The sequence below is a fragment of the Megalops cyprinoides genome, chromosome 15, assembly GCF_013368585.1.
Source record: "Megalops cyprinoides isolate fMegCyp1 chromosome 15, fMegCyp1.pri, whole genome shotgun sequence".
In the NCBI taxonomy this organism is placed as follows: Eukaryota; Metazoa; Chordata; class Actinopteri; order Elopiformes; family Megalopidae; genus Megalops; species Megalops cyprinoides.
The window spans coordinates 26,379,579-26,394,013 of NC_050597.1; the positions used below are offsets into that span (position 1 = coordinate 26,379,579).

Consider the following 14,435-nt stretch of genomic DNA (forward strand, 5'->3'; position numbering starts at 1 on the left):
TTAGGAAAAAAAGGCCCCACCCACACAGAGCCAGTCAGAATATGGTCAGCTGAGATCTTTTATCCGTAGCTACTGTGTCTCAGTTGTGGCGCAAATATGAAGTAGTTTATATCCGATACAGTTAAATGGACCAGCATTCATCCCCGTCGCACATCTTAATTTTAGGTGTTCCTATGTATTAAAACTGACCTAACTAAAACTGACTTTCATTAAAATAATATCCTGGACACAGCTTGCTCAGACTTAGTTGCTGTTCCCTTTTCAGTCTAATAAACATCCATTTGTATCAGGCTTGTGTCTATGCTGAAAGTATTCAAATGGACTGAGCTCTTAGGGTTTAATCCTGTTGTGACAGCCCCCAGCTTCTGTTATGCTGTTTGAAGTATGCACATATAATTGCCCAGTATCTAGCAGCCTGCACTGTAAGTTCCCCTTAACTTACTGACAATAGATGAATAAAGGTACATCCCCGGTCTCCATCTGCTTGAGTCCGGACAGGTCCATGTGATGGAGGTCAATAGCAATACTATGTGGAGGTGTTTCTTTGGGGATTACCACAATGACGTGTGTAATGATGGTACAAACCTTGGCCATTGCTGTCTACACAACACAACCAGGAGAACCATAGGCCCACCATAGGCTCACAGTGTCCCAGACAACAATATTTTAATGCTTCAGAAAAGATTAATCACTGTCAAGTCTGCAGAGATTTGTGTATGTAGATAAAGCTTAGTATTGTGTCTTTTCGATTAAGTTACACCTTGGATTTACTAACAGTGATTAATCGTTTCTGAAGCAAGGCTCTATTCGTGGCACTGCCATGCAAAATAAGCTGAAAACACATTATTATACTAACAAAGTTAACACACAAAGTTCAAGTATCCCTATGATTCTAAAGACCTGCCTTAAATTAACCCCGTACCGATTTTCAAAATTAAATACACATACATGACATTTTTTTCATTTAAAAATAAAAGCGTCACTTTGACCCACTCCTGCGGTAATCTGCTGATTAACTTTGCCGCGGTTCTAGTGTTAAATAGACTATTGGTGTCCGGGACACCGTGAGGCCGGCGGCTGTATGACACCGTGAGGGGTAGAACGTAGGCTATTTGAAAGGTAAAGAGACAGTTAATGACCCAAACGCAAATATTCGTGTAGGCTAAGGGCGTGTACACACTGGCCGCCTTTTTGTTTTTTTTTTTTTTTTTTGGAAAAAGCGGTGGCTAGACCAGACGACAACAGTCAGACATCGGTTCAGCGCAGCGACTGATATTATCGCCATTGTTATTTTGTCAACCTTTTTGTTGACAAAAAAACAAAAAAAAATCAAAAATCCTCGTAAATCATAAATATGATTTTAACTTTAGAGGACAAAACCCACAACCGGCTTCCTAGCACGTAATCCATCTCTCGTGATTGGTCATTTGGTACGTGTACATGTTTACTTGCATATAGAGCGGGGAAGTGAGATCCGATCATTAGTGGTCACTCAAGACGCATGTGGAGATGCGTTCTAGTGCCAGGTGTGAACTGACGTACTTAGAGCTGTCCACTTGTGATTGGATCACCCAAGACGCATGTCAATGCCAGGTGCGAACAGGGCCATAGTCTTAGACTTGCCTTGACTGATTTTGCAGCAGGCTCACATCTGAGTTCCACTATCTGCTCTTTTAAACTCTGACAGCAAGCTCAGTGGACCAGCAGGGCAGTAGTCCACAGAGTTGTAGAACCAGTCGAATACAGTTGGGTCATCTGCAATTTCAGACCATGTCCCTGGCTCCCTGACCAGGGGGCCCAACTGTACTCCTGAGTGGATGACAGTACAAGTATGCATGTGGATGATCCTACCTTTGGTACTGGTACTGTTTGGGCGGCAGTGTAGCATAGTGGTTAAGGAGCAGGACTCGTAACTGGTTCGATCCCCGCTGGGACACTGCTGCTGTGCCCTTGGGCAAGGTACTTAACCCACAATTGCCTCAGTAGTAACATTGTAAAGAACTGTAACCTATGTAAGTCGCTTTGGATAAAAGCGTCTGCCAAATGAATAAATGTAAATGTACTGGACTCATTTCCCTGCTACAGTATTTACTGTATATGGAAAAAAAAGGTAGTGTTTTTGTCACAATTTGTTACCACCGTAAGCTTTTTATTCCCACAGAAACAGCAGTGTGCGAATGTTAGCAGGGGTGTGCGGAATGCTTTGACGGCCATAGTGTCTATTTACATGGCATATTTAATGGAATAGTTTCTATTTACACTGGAAGTTTATTTGAACAGCATTTGCGGTCAAGGTGTTGATCACGGCAGTGCTTGCAGGCCTTGGCACTCAAAGAAATCAGGCCAAATTTGTGATCACTTGCACGTGGGTAACAGACGAAGAGCTGAACTGAGGAAGTTTAGCATTTCAAATGACTCAGTAAAAAAGGCGGAGGAGATTTTTATTTATGGGCCATACTGTCGGTGCTCATGGGAGCAAAATCTGACCAACATACTGTCCTCTTGGAAATGTATGCCATATCTTAATTTGGCAATTCAGAATATGATGGACTACATATCCATTGTTTTAACAGCATTATTTTTACACGAGAGTAATACTGTATTAACACTGGCGCAGTGCCTTCTCCAGGCTACGTGTTGGGATGGTTCAGAGATGGCATACTTTGGTTCTGCTTTGTGTTTACATGATAGATTTACACCACACCTTACAGCTGTCTCAGTGTAGACGCCACAAAGACATATCGCCTCTGTGAAAACAAGGCTTCTGGTGGCAAAAGCCAAGCATACACTTTTATGCATTGCTTACAATAATATATGTTTCTGCTTGGAATTAGGTACCAATAAATTTTCATGCATACTTGGTTTTCTATTTTGTATTTATTGTAATATGTAAACAGTGTTACCTGCATCGCTTATTTTAATATATTAGACGAACCTGATATACACAGATTGCTGTGTAAAGGACAGTTGGAGAAAATGTGCCTTATACCATGTTATGTCAGTGTTTGCACACCTGCTGGAGTCTCAGTATTCCCATGGTTGATTCATGGTTTATTCAAGTAAATGGAAAAACCGATGACAAAGTCTGTGGCTGAGTACATAAGGTACTCCAGGATGGAAACAGTAGATAAGTAGCTGTCCCAACCATTTCAGCTCTGACGGCTTACAGTCAGATATAAGTCTCAGTGCAAATGAAGTTACACTGAGGGGTATAAAATGAAATCCCCAGCATTTGGGGATTGAAACAATAGATAGCTGTCTGACTGCTTCCACTCGGATTCTTCGCCACTGAGTCTTGACTAGAAGTGCCCATAAGTGCTGTAACTATACGTGTCATGTCCTCCTATGGCCCCACCAGAATTGGAGCCTACAGTCCGAGTCAGTCAACAAACAAGCTGTTTTGAGCTGAGGGTCATGAATAACTATTCAGTAGCCAGTAAGGACTTCTCAGTAGATTCAAAACGCAAGAGGCAAATACAAATTCACAATGCAGAGCTATAAGAAACAAGAGACCACAATATCTGTGTTACTTTTATTTGTTGCAATTCAGCAGCACAGCGAGAGGCATATGGCCAGAGAGTCATTCAGGAGCAACGTACTGACAATCACATTTCCACCGAGCAAGCCTGTGCTCTTATTCAGCCCCAGGGGATGAACCACATGTAGCAATTTTATCTCCAACATGCAGCACGCAACAGTAGTCATGTTTCATGACAGCCAGAGACGTCTCTGTGACTTCTGTTCTATTAATTTAGTTTTTAATAATGTTCATGAAGCTGGTTAAGGCTAACGAGATGGCTATAACATTTTTTTAGATTCCAGCTTGGTGAAGGGTTTTCCGGAGCTCTGTTTCCAGGATTCTCTATGGTTATACTGTTATAGCCACACCTCCTCCCACCTCCTCCCAGTTGTTTAAGCACAAACGTTATTTTGTTTGTTTGTTACGTCAGAATGGCAGAAACTTGCAATGTTCCGTTTTCTCTTTTCAGAATTCATGTAACAGTCACTGTATGTGGTCATAGATTTACAGGCAACTTATTAAAGTATCTGGTCTGGACTCATGGTATATGATAAAATTAATTGTGGAGATTGTAAGGAAAATGCACAGACATATGAAATATAGAAATATTTAATTATAGCAGATACACCTGAGCAGGACAGCAGTAGAGTTTCCATTCTTTATCTATACAAGATCTGGGGCTATCTCCCTTTTGTATATCACATTACTGTAGAGTAGTCATCTGTTGATGAGACACCTGCACCCAGGATAGCCTGCCGCTCTTCCATTTTTGTGTCTTGTACATGCGATGGAGGAGCCACCACCATACATGGTCTAGAGATCAGTTTTCTTACTGTTGTAATACCATGCTGCCCACCATTTTCACAATGATGAAATTGAACACTAAATAGCACACGGTGTGATGCACAATGTTTGCCCCACTCCCTGCTGACCCCATGTGTGGTGGCATCTGTTCCAGACTGAGGTGATCAAAGGCTCTGCCCAGAGCTTTGGAATGACCTTCCGGCATGTCCCGGCCAGTGAGGGCGACGCCGTGCACGTCAGCATTGAGACGGTCACTCCCAACTCACCCGCCGCCCTGGCCGACCTGCAGAAGGGGGACCGCCTCATCGCCATCGGAGGTAAGAAATGTGACACGTTATCGGCTGCCCCTGCGTCACCTCAGGTCATACCCTGGGGGCTTCATCTGAGTCACTACATATGTGTACATTATTGCAGTTTTGATGGAATGAAATCAACCACACTACAGTTGGTACATCAATGTAAATAACACATGGCCATTACACTCTCTCATGACAACTTGCATAAACTGTAACAGAATGAAATTAAAGATAACATTCACCTTATATTAGTATGCGTCTTCTGTCATCAACAGGTATGTATGAATGATTTGGAATTATACAGCAAGCATTAAATATTTCATATATGCTATGGAATATATACACATAGATTTTTATGAATATGTTTATAAGTACTGTTTGCCTGTAAGTTGGCTGTATTGAGAATAATACAATGGAAATGCATGGTAGTGAAGCAAATTTTTGCTTTAAAAGTTTGTCAGTCAAAACAGCCACTGAAAAATCGTGAATTTCCATAAATGCATGCCCCTGATACACGTATGTCTGTTTGTGGACAGGTGTTAAGGTGACGTCTTCTGCCCAAGTACCGAAGCTCTTGAAGCAGGCTGGGGACAAGGTGCAGGTGTATTATGAAAGGCCTGTGCGTTACCAGATCCCATCAGCAGGACCCCTCCAAGAAGGGTTCGGTCAGCTGGAGGAGCCAAGCTTCCTGTCCCAGCCGGTGTACGAGGAGGATCCAGTCCCCATCACCACCCTGGATGCTACCGACAGCAAAGATGTGGACTCTGAGTTTGAGGAGCTCATCATGGACCCCAGACCGGTCAGCAGTGAGATCAAGGAGGATTTCCTGCTGAATATTAACCAAAGCCCCAAAAGAACCGTGGCTAATCTCGCTTCGAAACCTCTGGGCAGCATTTCGCCCATCTTGAACCGCAAACTGAATCTGGCCGGCCTTCAGTCGCCACTGAAGCCACAGCCAAAAGAGACACCCAAGCCCCTGCCCCCTAAAAGCAGCGAGCAGGCCGAGGGGCCTCAACGACCCACCATTCCTCCTCCGCCCCCACCAAACCGACCCCCCGTGCCCCCCAGGCCACAAATTAAGCTGACTTCAGCATCTGCAGAAACCCAAAGTCTGCTGGAAGGGGGGGAGGTGCACCCTGAAAAATCAGAGAAACCTCCACCGTCCACAAGCAATGGGGACAAGCCTGCTGAGAAGCCGGCCGCAAAACCGCCAGAGCCTAAACCAGCCATCAAACCGCCAGAGCTGAACGAGGAGTCGCCACCAGCTCAGACCAACCCCATCAAGCAAGATTTGGCCAAAGACAAGGTGTCTGAGAACTCCTGCAGCACAAAGGACAGTGTGGAAGACCACCCCATGTGGGAGTCCTCAGAGACCATATTCCGCAACCAGACAGCCAAGTGGGGCAAGGCCTCGGTGGTCTTTGAGGTTGAGAGCAACCACAAATACCTTAACGTAGCACTTTGGTGTAAGGACCCTTTCAAACTGGGCAGTCTCTTGTGCCTGGGGCATGTGAGCCTGAAACTTGAAAGCATCGCCCTGGAGTGCCTGTCCACATCGTCCATGGAGTTCCAGACCACCTTCAGGCTGTGCGCCCCAGAGCCCCGGGCGAGCGTGAGCCGCACAGCCCTGCGCAGTCTCAGCATGCACAAGGGCTTCAACGAGAAGCTGTGCTACGGCGACGTCACGCTCAACTTCACCTACCTGAGCGAGGGCGAGTCGGAGCACTCGAGCGGGCTGGTGGAGCGTGAGCGGGAGGGCAGTCTGCAGGAGGACGACCAGCAGCCCTTGCTAACGCGCGAGGAGCTCGGCTACACCCCCATGCAAATCGTAGAGGTCAAGCACAACTTCCAGGACACCCAGTTCCAGAACCCCACCTGGTGCGAGTACTGCAAGAAGAAGGTGTGGACCAAGGCGGCCTCCCAGTGCATGATCTGTGCCTACGTGTGCCACAAGAAGTGCCAGGAGAAGTGTCTCAACGAGAACCCCTTCTGCATGGGGGCGGACCGGCGCGGGGGCGACCCCGAGGCGAAGTCCACCATTAACCGGGCCACCACGGGGCTGACCCGCCACATCATCAACACCAGCTCCCGGCTGCTCAACCTGCGGCAGGTCCCCAAGGCGAGGCTGACCGAGCAGGTGCCCGACGCCACCGTGGAGCCCTCCCCAAAGCACACTCCCAACACCTCGGACAACGAGAGCAGCGACACGGAGACCTACGTCGGGGCCAGCCCGTCCAAGCGGCCCGCCGGGGGTGCGGCCAAGCTTGCCCGCAAGGAGGGCGGCCTGGACGACAGCGTCTTCATCGCCGTCAAGGAGATCGGCCGGGACCTCTACCGTGGGCTGCCCACTGACGAGCGCTCCCAGAAGCTCGAGTTCATGCTGGACAAGCTCCAGCAGGAGATCGACCAGGAGCTGGAGCACAACAACGCCCTGCTGCACGAGGAGCGGGAGACCGGCGACGCCCGCAAGAAGGCCCTCATTACCACCGCCCTGACTAAGTCCGGGGAGAGGCTGCAGGCACTCACCTTGCTCATGATCCACTACCGGGCGGGCATCGAGGACCTGGAGTCCATCGAGAGCACCTCCCCATCTGAGCAGCAGGGCTTCAAGGCAAAGGGCTGCCCCGAGGATGCCCTCATGGGGGCAGAGGTCTTCGACAATGACATCTGCAGTCCCATTGAGGTGCAGCTGCTGGATGATATCACAGAGGAGCAGATCTGCGTGGAGGCACTCCCCTAGATCACCGAGGGGCACGAGGCTTGTAACCAACAGCAAATTATTTTAACCCTGCCCCCTACCTGTGGGTGTACATTCATGGTTAAACTATCTGCATTGACTGAATTACAGCCATTCATTCTGATACACTTGTACATTTTTTTTTCCTTTTTCCCCCCCAATAAAATGAAGAGAACGGCTTATCGGCAATCAACTAACAAGACAGTTCAGTGTAAAATCCTTTTTAAAAATGAGAATTCTGTGTGGCCTGGAGGACTTGGTGCTCAACGGTCACTTGACCAGAAAATGAGCTGTAGTTAAAATGCCTTTTTTCAGTTCTGACATTATCCCTTTCATTCACTTTCCGTCATCAGTCATGGCTCCTGTTTATGCAGTGGCTGCAGACCTTATCAGCGCATACAGAAAGCTAACTCTCCATATCATATCTCTTGAAAATGTGTTTTCAAGTGGTGATATTCGGTCTGTCGCAGCACTTTAATTAGGAAGTTTATGTATTTTTATTCAAACTAAGTTCACGTATGGTTTTACATGTGTTATACACCTCAGTCTTCTCTGTGTCATATTTTCACCTGTTACGGAAGTCAAGCTTATCACAATTTTAACTCCTGTGACGTACTCCTGGTGATCTATACTCCTGATCTTTACAGAAAGGTACCCATGTGAAAAAGAAAAATATCAATAAATATGTTTTGTCGTTGTGACAAGCCTCTTGCTCTTGAGCACTGTATACCATAAACCTACTGAAAAAAACAAGAAAAATTGTCTCATACTGTGTGTCTAACTTCTTTTTGGCGGTGTATTTTTAAACCATGCTGTCACTTGTATTTACTGTCTGTGGGCACTTTTTTATTGTAATGCTTTGTTTGCATATTGTCTGGTTTTTAGAAATCACTGTTTTTTCCTCATTGTCGTTCTTGTTGTTTCGTTTTTTGTTTTTTTGGTGTTGTTTTAGATGCGTTTCTGTGTTTGACTGCAAACTGCAAGGCAACCGCATGTTGAAATTATATGGGCAAAATCACTGTTAGGGGACCAGGGTTGGAGAGACTAACTTTTTTAATTATTGTTTGTGTGGATTATTTATCATTCAGACTGAAACAACATATTTGACTGACTAGCTATTATTTACTGTAGTCTGTGTACTTAAATGTATCTGGTGATGCTCTTGCTTAAGCGATGCTCTGTTAAAAGCCTGTTTTGGGGGGGTAGATAGTAGAACAAATAATTAGGTAATATTCTAATTTAAAGCCCTGGTTATTAAACAATATGCAGTTTTCACTCCATCCCAGCCAATGGTGGTGCGTGTGTGTGTGCGTGTGTGTTTGTGTATGGCATCCACAGAATTCAAGTTCAGGCAAAATTATGGCAGAACTATTCAATCACGCTACCAAGGGCAAGACGCTTCAACATGCTGTTCAGACTCCCAGTTAAAGATACAGTCAGGCAGTGTATGTAAGGCATGGTTTCTTCCAGTGCAGTATATTAAACAGGGGACAGGAAGGCTGGAGAATAGTAATATGTTTTGTAGAGTACAGTATGCATCAATTTTTCTGTGAGGGTGGGAATTTTGGGGGGGGGCGGGGGGCATATACATGTTCTGAGTGTATGGGGACTTTGTGTGACCGTGTACGCTTTGCCTTTGAAAGATGTTTTTTTTCATGTACGAATGAATGTATGCCCTGAATATACACAGCACAAAATGGTCGCCAACATGCTCACGGTCTGTGAGAAGAATGCACCGAGTTCTCGTAGTGAGAGATCACGACGGCCCCCCAAAAAAATTCAGTACTTGCACCTGGTTTGACCACAGTGGGCCACAAAGGAGCAACCACCAGTGTGTGTGTGGGTTGGTGGGAGGGGGCACTGAGGAGCTTATGGGGAAAAATATATATAATATTGGATATATTCAGTCTCAAGGCCAAAGTCTCTCTTGAAACGACTTGACAGTAATTCCTTTAAACTCTACCAGGTCTCCAATTAACCCAGAGTTCTGCTGTGGCTCTGCTGCAGTAACTGGGTTTCCATAAAAGCCCCCAGAGGAGTGAGGACCTGTAAATGAATTGGCGTGCGGGGACTGGACTGGACTGGACTGGACTGGACTGGATGGGAGCGAGAAAGCGAAGCCACATTTTGTGCAATAGACGTGACATTCTGTAGATACCTGGCTGCTACTTTACTATCTACAATTGTTGTATATTCAGATTTTTTGTGCAATATTTTTGTAGGAAACGAAGATAAAGGTGATTCTGTCACGGGACGGATTCAGTCTGTGATCGCTACTCCTGGCCGCAGCTTTTTCTCAAAACCGATCCACCGCAGGTTTCTAGCCAATGACGTGGCTCAAGACAGGAATGGGATTTGTGGGAAGAGCCGGTTTTGTTTGTGTCTTGCGCTGCTGTAACTTGTGCTCCTTCAAACCCAACGTTACTCGCTCCAGATCTGTCGCTCTCCTCGTCATGGTCTAATGGTACAGTATATGAACATTGTCTGGCATTGCTATCTGCAATTTGAGCATTTTCGCAAGAGAGATGTTACAGTTATAACATGGGTAATGTATTCAAGCGCTAATGTACATAGCCTAAATAAACAATCTCACCTGAAGTCTGCTTAGATTCCTGTTTTTTTGTCCTTTCTGCTGGAAAAAGTGGTTGAAATGTAACAGATATTCATGGTTTATGTTTGAATAAAATGGTAAAAATGGACATGATGTTTGTCCCGTGAGGTACCTAGACATTCAACATTTTGAAAATGCCTACACAAACAATTGGAGAAGGACTCTTAAAGGAAATAAAATTAAATTTCAGAGAAGTAGTTGAATCAGCCCCTGAGATTTAATGAAAAATGAAATTGAAGAAAACACCATCTAAAAAAACTTGTGTATATATCACCACCTATTCATATGCTTCTGAAAATGCTGACGCATTTAATTATTTTGTGTATTTGTAATTTGCTTCAGATTTGAAGTGGATATGCGGTGTTGTTCTTACTAGTGAGTCTAGGTTCTGTTAAATCTCATCGCATCTTAAGTCCAAAGCCTAAACGATTTAGGTTGGTTTGGGTCTGACTGTCCTGGTTTGTGGAAGCATAATTTCCTCCAGAACATTTAAGAATAAAATCTTGGCCTGGAGTGTACCATTGCTAGGTAGTGAGCAGACTCCCGTGGTCGAGTGAAACCATTATCTGAGCATCTGGCAGATAATTGGAGCCCAGCCGTGAGACGGACAGGATGATTACAGTGCGCCTGCTCCCACATGTTGACATCTCCTGTCACATCTCCTTCATTACTTGGCCTCTTCAGTAAACATTTCCGTTTCGTAGCTTTCTCCGGTTCCTGGTGTGCATCCAAAAAAACGAGGAAGAGTCCACTTTGATCCAGACACAAATTCATGTCAATCAACCCTCTCTACTACGTTGCCCATTTGTCCTTCCATCTCCTTCCTTTGAATCGACATTCTGATAAAGTGAATCCTTAAAAAGATATGCCCAGCAAAACAACATCCAGTTAAATTCATCCTGTAAAACAGTATCCTGCAAAAGTACATGCAGTCTACATGCAGAATATGGCTTATACGATATGATTTTAAAACAGTAACAAAAGAATGATGAAGAAACTAGGAAGGTGGCAGTTTTGAAGGGCGTACTTTTTCTGGATGCATTTTTGATTTGTAGGTTCATAGGAGGGAGCAAAGAATGCAACAACGAATGAATGAGCAGAATTACAGAGGAAACAGAATATGAACATGGAACTATTGAACTGACTGCGCCCACCGCTAGTCTCAGGAGTGCATCGATGGGAAATGGCTCGACGTGTGGATGACAGCCAAGCACAGAAAAAAGTCCCAACTGCAAAGTAGACCTTGGACTTGAAATTTAATCAGCGGCTTTTGAGAATCCCTTGTAGTAGTATTAGCCTGACAATCAAATTTCAACTTGAGTCCATCCACTCGCATGAAACAACAAACATGATAAAACGAGCAATGCATTCCCTTGTCAGGCTGCAACTGGCTCTTTCTCAGATTGCATCCGTGAGGTTGGAAGGAGGGCAGACGGATATTTGAATTATTGATTAGCAGGTGGCCGTAAGTCTGCTTTTTGTTGTCTCTCTTAAAAGAAAAGTCAATACACGTTTTGAAGACCTATTCCAGCAACTGTGCATGTTCGACACACACCGAACATGCTTGCTCGAAGCTTTTGGTCGCCAACCAAAATTCTAATCTTGTTCTTGATTCCTGTGGTGCTTATTGACTTTCAAGAGAGGATGTACAATTCCACATTTACATTTTACATTTACATTTATTCATTTAGCAGACGCTTTTATCCAAAGCGACTTACATAGGTTACAGTTCTTTACAATGTCATCCATTTATACAGCTGGATATTTACTGAGGCAATTGTGGGTTAAGTACCTTGCCCAAGGGTACAGCAGCAGTGGATCAGCGGGGATCGAACCGGCAACCTTTCGATTACAAGTCCTGCTCCTTAACCACTATGCTACACTGCCGCCCATGAGCAGCACTTATCTGTATGTGATGGAAGATGATAGCGTAGTTAATTTAAACACAGCTATCTGTCCACTTACTTACCGCTACTGATCTGAAGTATCGACTGTAAGATGGTAATTAAAATCTTATTTGGTGATAGAACATGTTCAACTTATCAAACAATATTGCTGTAATTTGGAAACAAGCCTGTGGTTTTTGCGAGTAATATGCACCTCGCTTTATTTTCAGGAACTTGAAATATGGCCAAACAATTGATTTGGATTGTAAATAAGAACAGTGTTATATTCTGAAAACAACAGTGCTGTACTATGTTTAGTACTGGATTTCCCCCTTGCTGAATATTAACACTGAGCACACAGACACACCCATACAACCAAGCAACTTCTAAATTCATGTAAAACGTCCACAGATGGGGGGTTTTTTTGCACATATTGGTTTATATTTGATACAGTTTTCACACAAACCATGGGCTACAGGTAAGAGGAAGGCACACACACATATATGCACACACATACAGTACATGTTTGTGTACGTGCGATATATTCGTGTCTTACATACAAAAAATAAATGTAAATATATTAACACACATCTCCACAAGATATAATTATTATAGTCATCAAAACACCCGCATACCTGCTTGTAGCAGATAATACAATGATTCAGTGGCTGATTATGGCAGTCATCATGACAAGAGCAGCCCTTTCAAAATGAAAGAGACAAAAGCTTATCTCTGGCCAGATAGGAGTCTTGAATTGGTTATTTTGTTTTACTTTGTGAAAGGGAACTGGAAAAATAGTGAAGTCACGTCTAATGCATGAGGTATTTCTCATCCCAGCGTGCTCTGTATGTGTTTATACAGATTGTCCCGATAGTAGAATGATCCCAAACAGTCTTTTTCTGCACTCTGAGTGCCTAACAGCTCGCCTTAGGTCCCGGAGCGCTGTTGACAGGGAGCGGCACTGAGGTATACATGAATGCACATGCCTCAGTCCACACAGGAGACAAAAGGGTGTCTCCCGCTGCTGAAAAGCATTCTGTAAACTTGTGTTTTCAACAGAAGCGTGTGTGGTCCCAGCAGATGAAAAGCCTAAACAGCAGTGAGACAACAAACTACATGTACATGAGGCACACATACACCACCGTGTGTAGAAATTTAAAAAAAGCACTTTGTTTTTAATCCTTGCTTATTTGACTGACTGAATAAATTTCAATTAAATTAATTTAAATAAATAAATTTAAGCAAACATTGCTTTTTTGCTTCTTTGTGTCTCACGTAGGGTTGCGAGTTTGTGAACGCTGAAGTTTTATGAAATTAAAGAAAAAAAATGCCCTAAATCTGCCGCACATGTTTAAGGACAAAAGCCTACGGCTCTCTCATTTTGCACGGATGTGACTCTCCGAGGCCAGTCCTGCGGCAGATTCTGCATATTACCATGCGGGCTGATGTATGGTTTTAGCTGGGTTAGCAGTAGAATGAACCGGAGCCTCAGAGGCCACATACGCGTGGCCACAGCCATTAGTGACCAACGAACTGCTCCTTGTGCCCTAACCATATGTAAAAGCGCTTAACCGAATGAAGCACTACCATGGCCGTGGCAATCAATGGGGCAAAGAGAGACGTTGACATTTGGCCGGGTGAATCAGTATCAGTTTAACACCTCCGATGGATGGGATTCTCACCACCTGTTGCTGCTTTCTATATTGCATGTAATCTGAGGTTAAATGGGTCAGATGCATTTTAACCACCTGGACTATACCAGGAAAGCAGGTATTGACATTTTGCTCGGGGTTCATTGCTTCTTGTTTCCACCTCAATATTTGCCAATAAATCAATATGGCAGGTTTTAGAGGTGATTTAGAGGAAGTCACATGCACAAAACTGACCATAAGATTTGCTGGGAACTGTCATTGCAGGGATCACAGCGTTTATATCATGTGTGGCTTTACCAAATGTTTGCTTAAAGCAAGCCTGCAGGGGCAAGCAAAATATGTTTAAAGAAAACGTTTTCAATTAAATATAAAAATTACACAAATGAGATGTTTTTACCTCTGCACCTAATGTCAACATAAAAAAAGACTGTACTAACTTTCATGGGTATGAGAGGATCATGTCAAAATAAAGACGATACTTCATGGAAAGACCTCTGTTGGACTCACATGAGTATTGTAAATTCATAATAACAGATCACTTTTTATTGACAAGGGGATCACTTATGGATGTGTGCCTAATTTTTTTTCTTACTCTGTCCTATACGTACACTTCTCGCTACTGAGCCAGAAAAACATTTTTCGACACATGTCGCAATGTATCGAAGTAGTGATCTTGATAGCAAAAAAAACCACCTTATTTCTCCTGTCAGACATGTCTCTGTGGAAAATGTCAAATAGGACACATTCACTACATGTTAATTTGCCTGCAGGTTGAGAATGATTAGCTGACCTTGTTCCTAAGACATCTGAGTTTGCACTGATGGTACAAGACTAAACAGGAATGAGAAGGAACGAGAAGTGGCAAATATCAGATGCGCATCCCGAAACGTATCAAATGCAGATTGTAGGATGTAATTGAAATAATTTCC

At 44.0% G+C, this 14,435-nt stretch overlaps 1 protein-coding gene across 1 annotated transcript in view; it reads left to right on the plus strand.

Annotated features, from left to right (window-relative positions):
- Positions 1 to 8,942, plus strand: part of pdzd8 (PDZ domain containing 8) — a 58,915-nt gene extending 49,973 nt beyond the window's left edge. Inside the window, exons 4-5 of the mRNA XM_036546879.1 lie at positions 4,479 to 4,641; positions 5,157 to 8,942. Of these exons, the coding sequence (XP_036402772.1) occupies positions 4,479 to 4,641; positions 5,157 to 7,360 (2,367 nt within the window). The 3' untranslated portion in view covers positions 7,361 to 8,942. The remainder of the gene's footprint in view (positions 1 to 4,478; positions 4,642 to 5,156) is intronic.
- Positions 8,943 to 14,435: the final 5,493 nt, after the last annotated feature.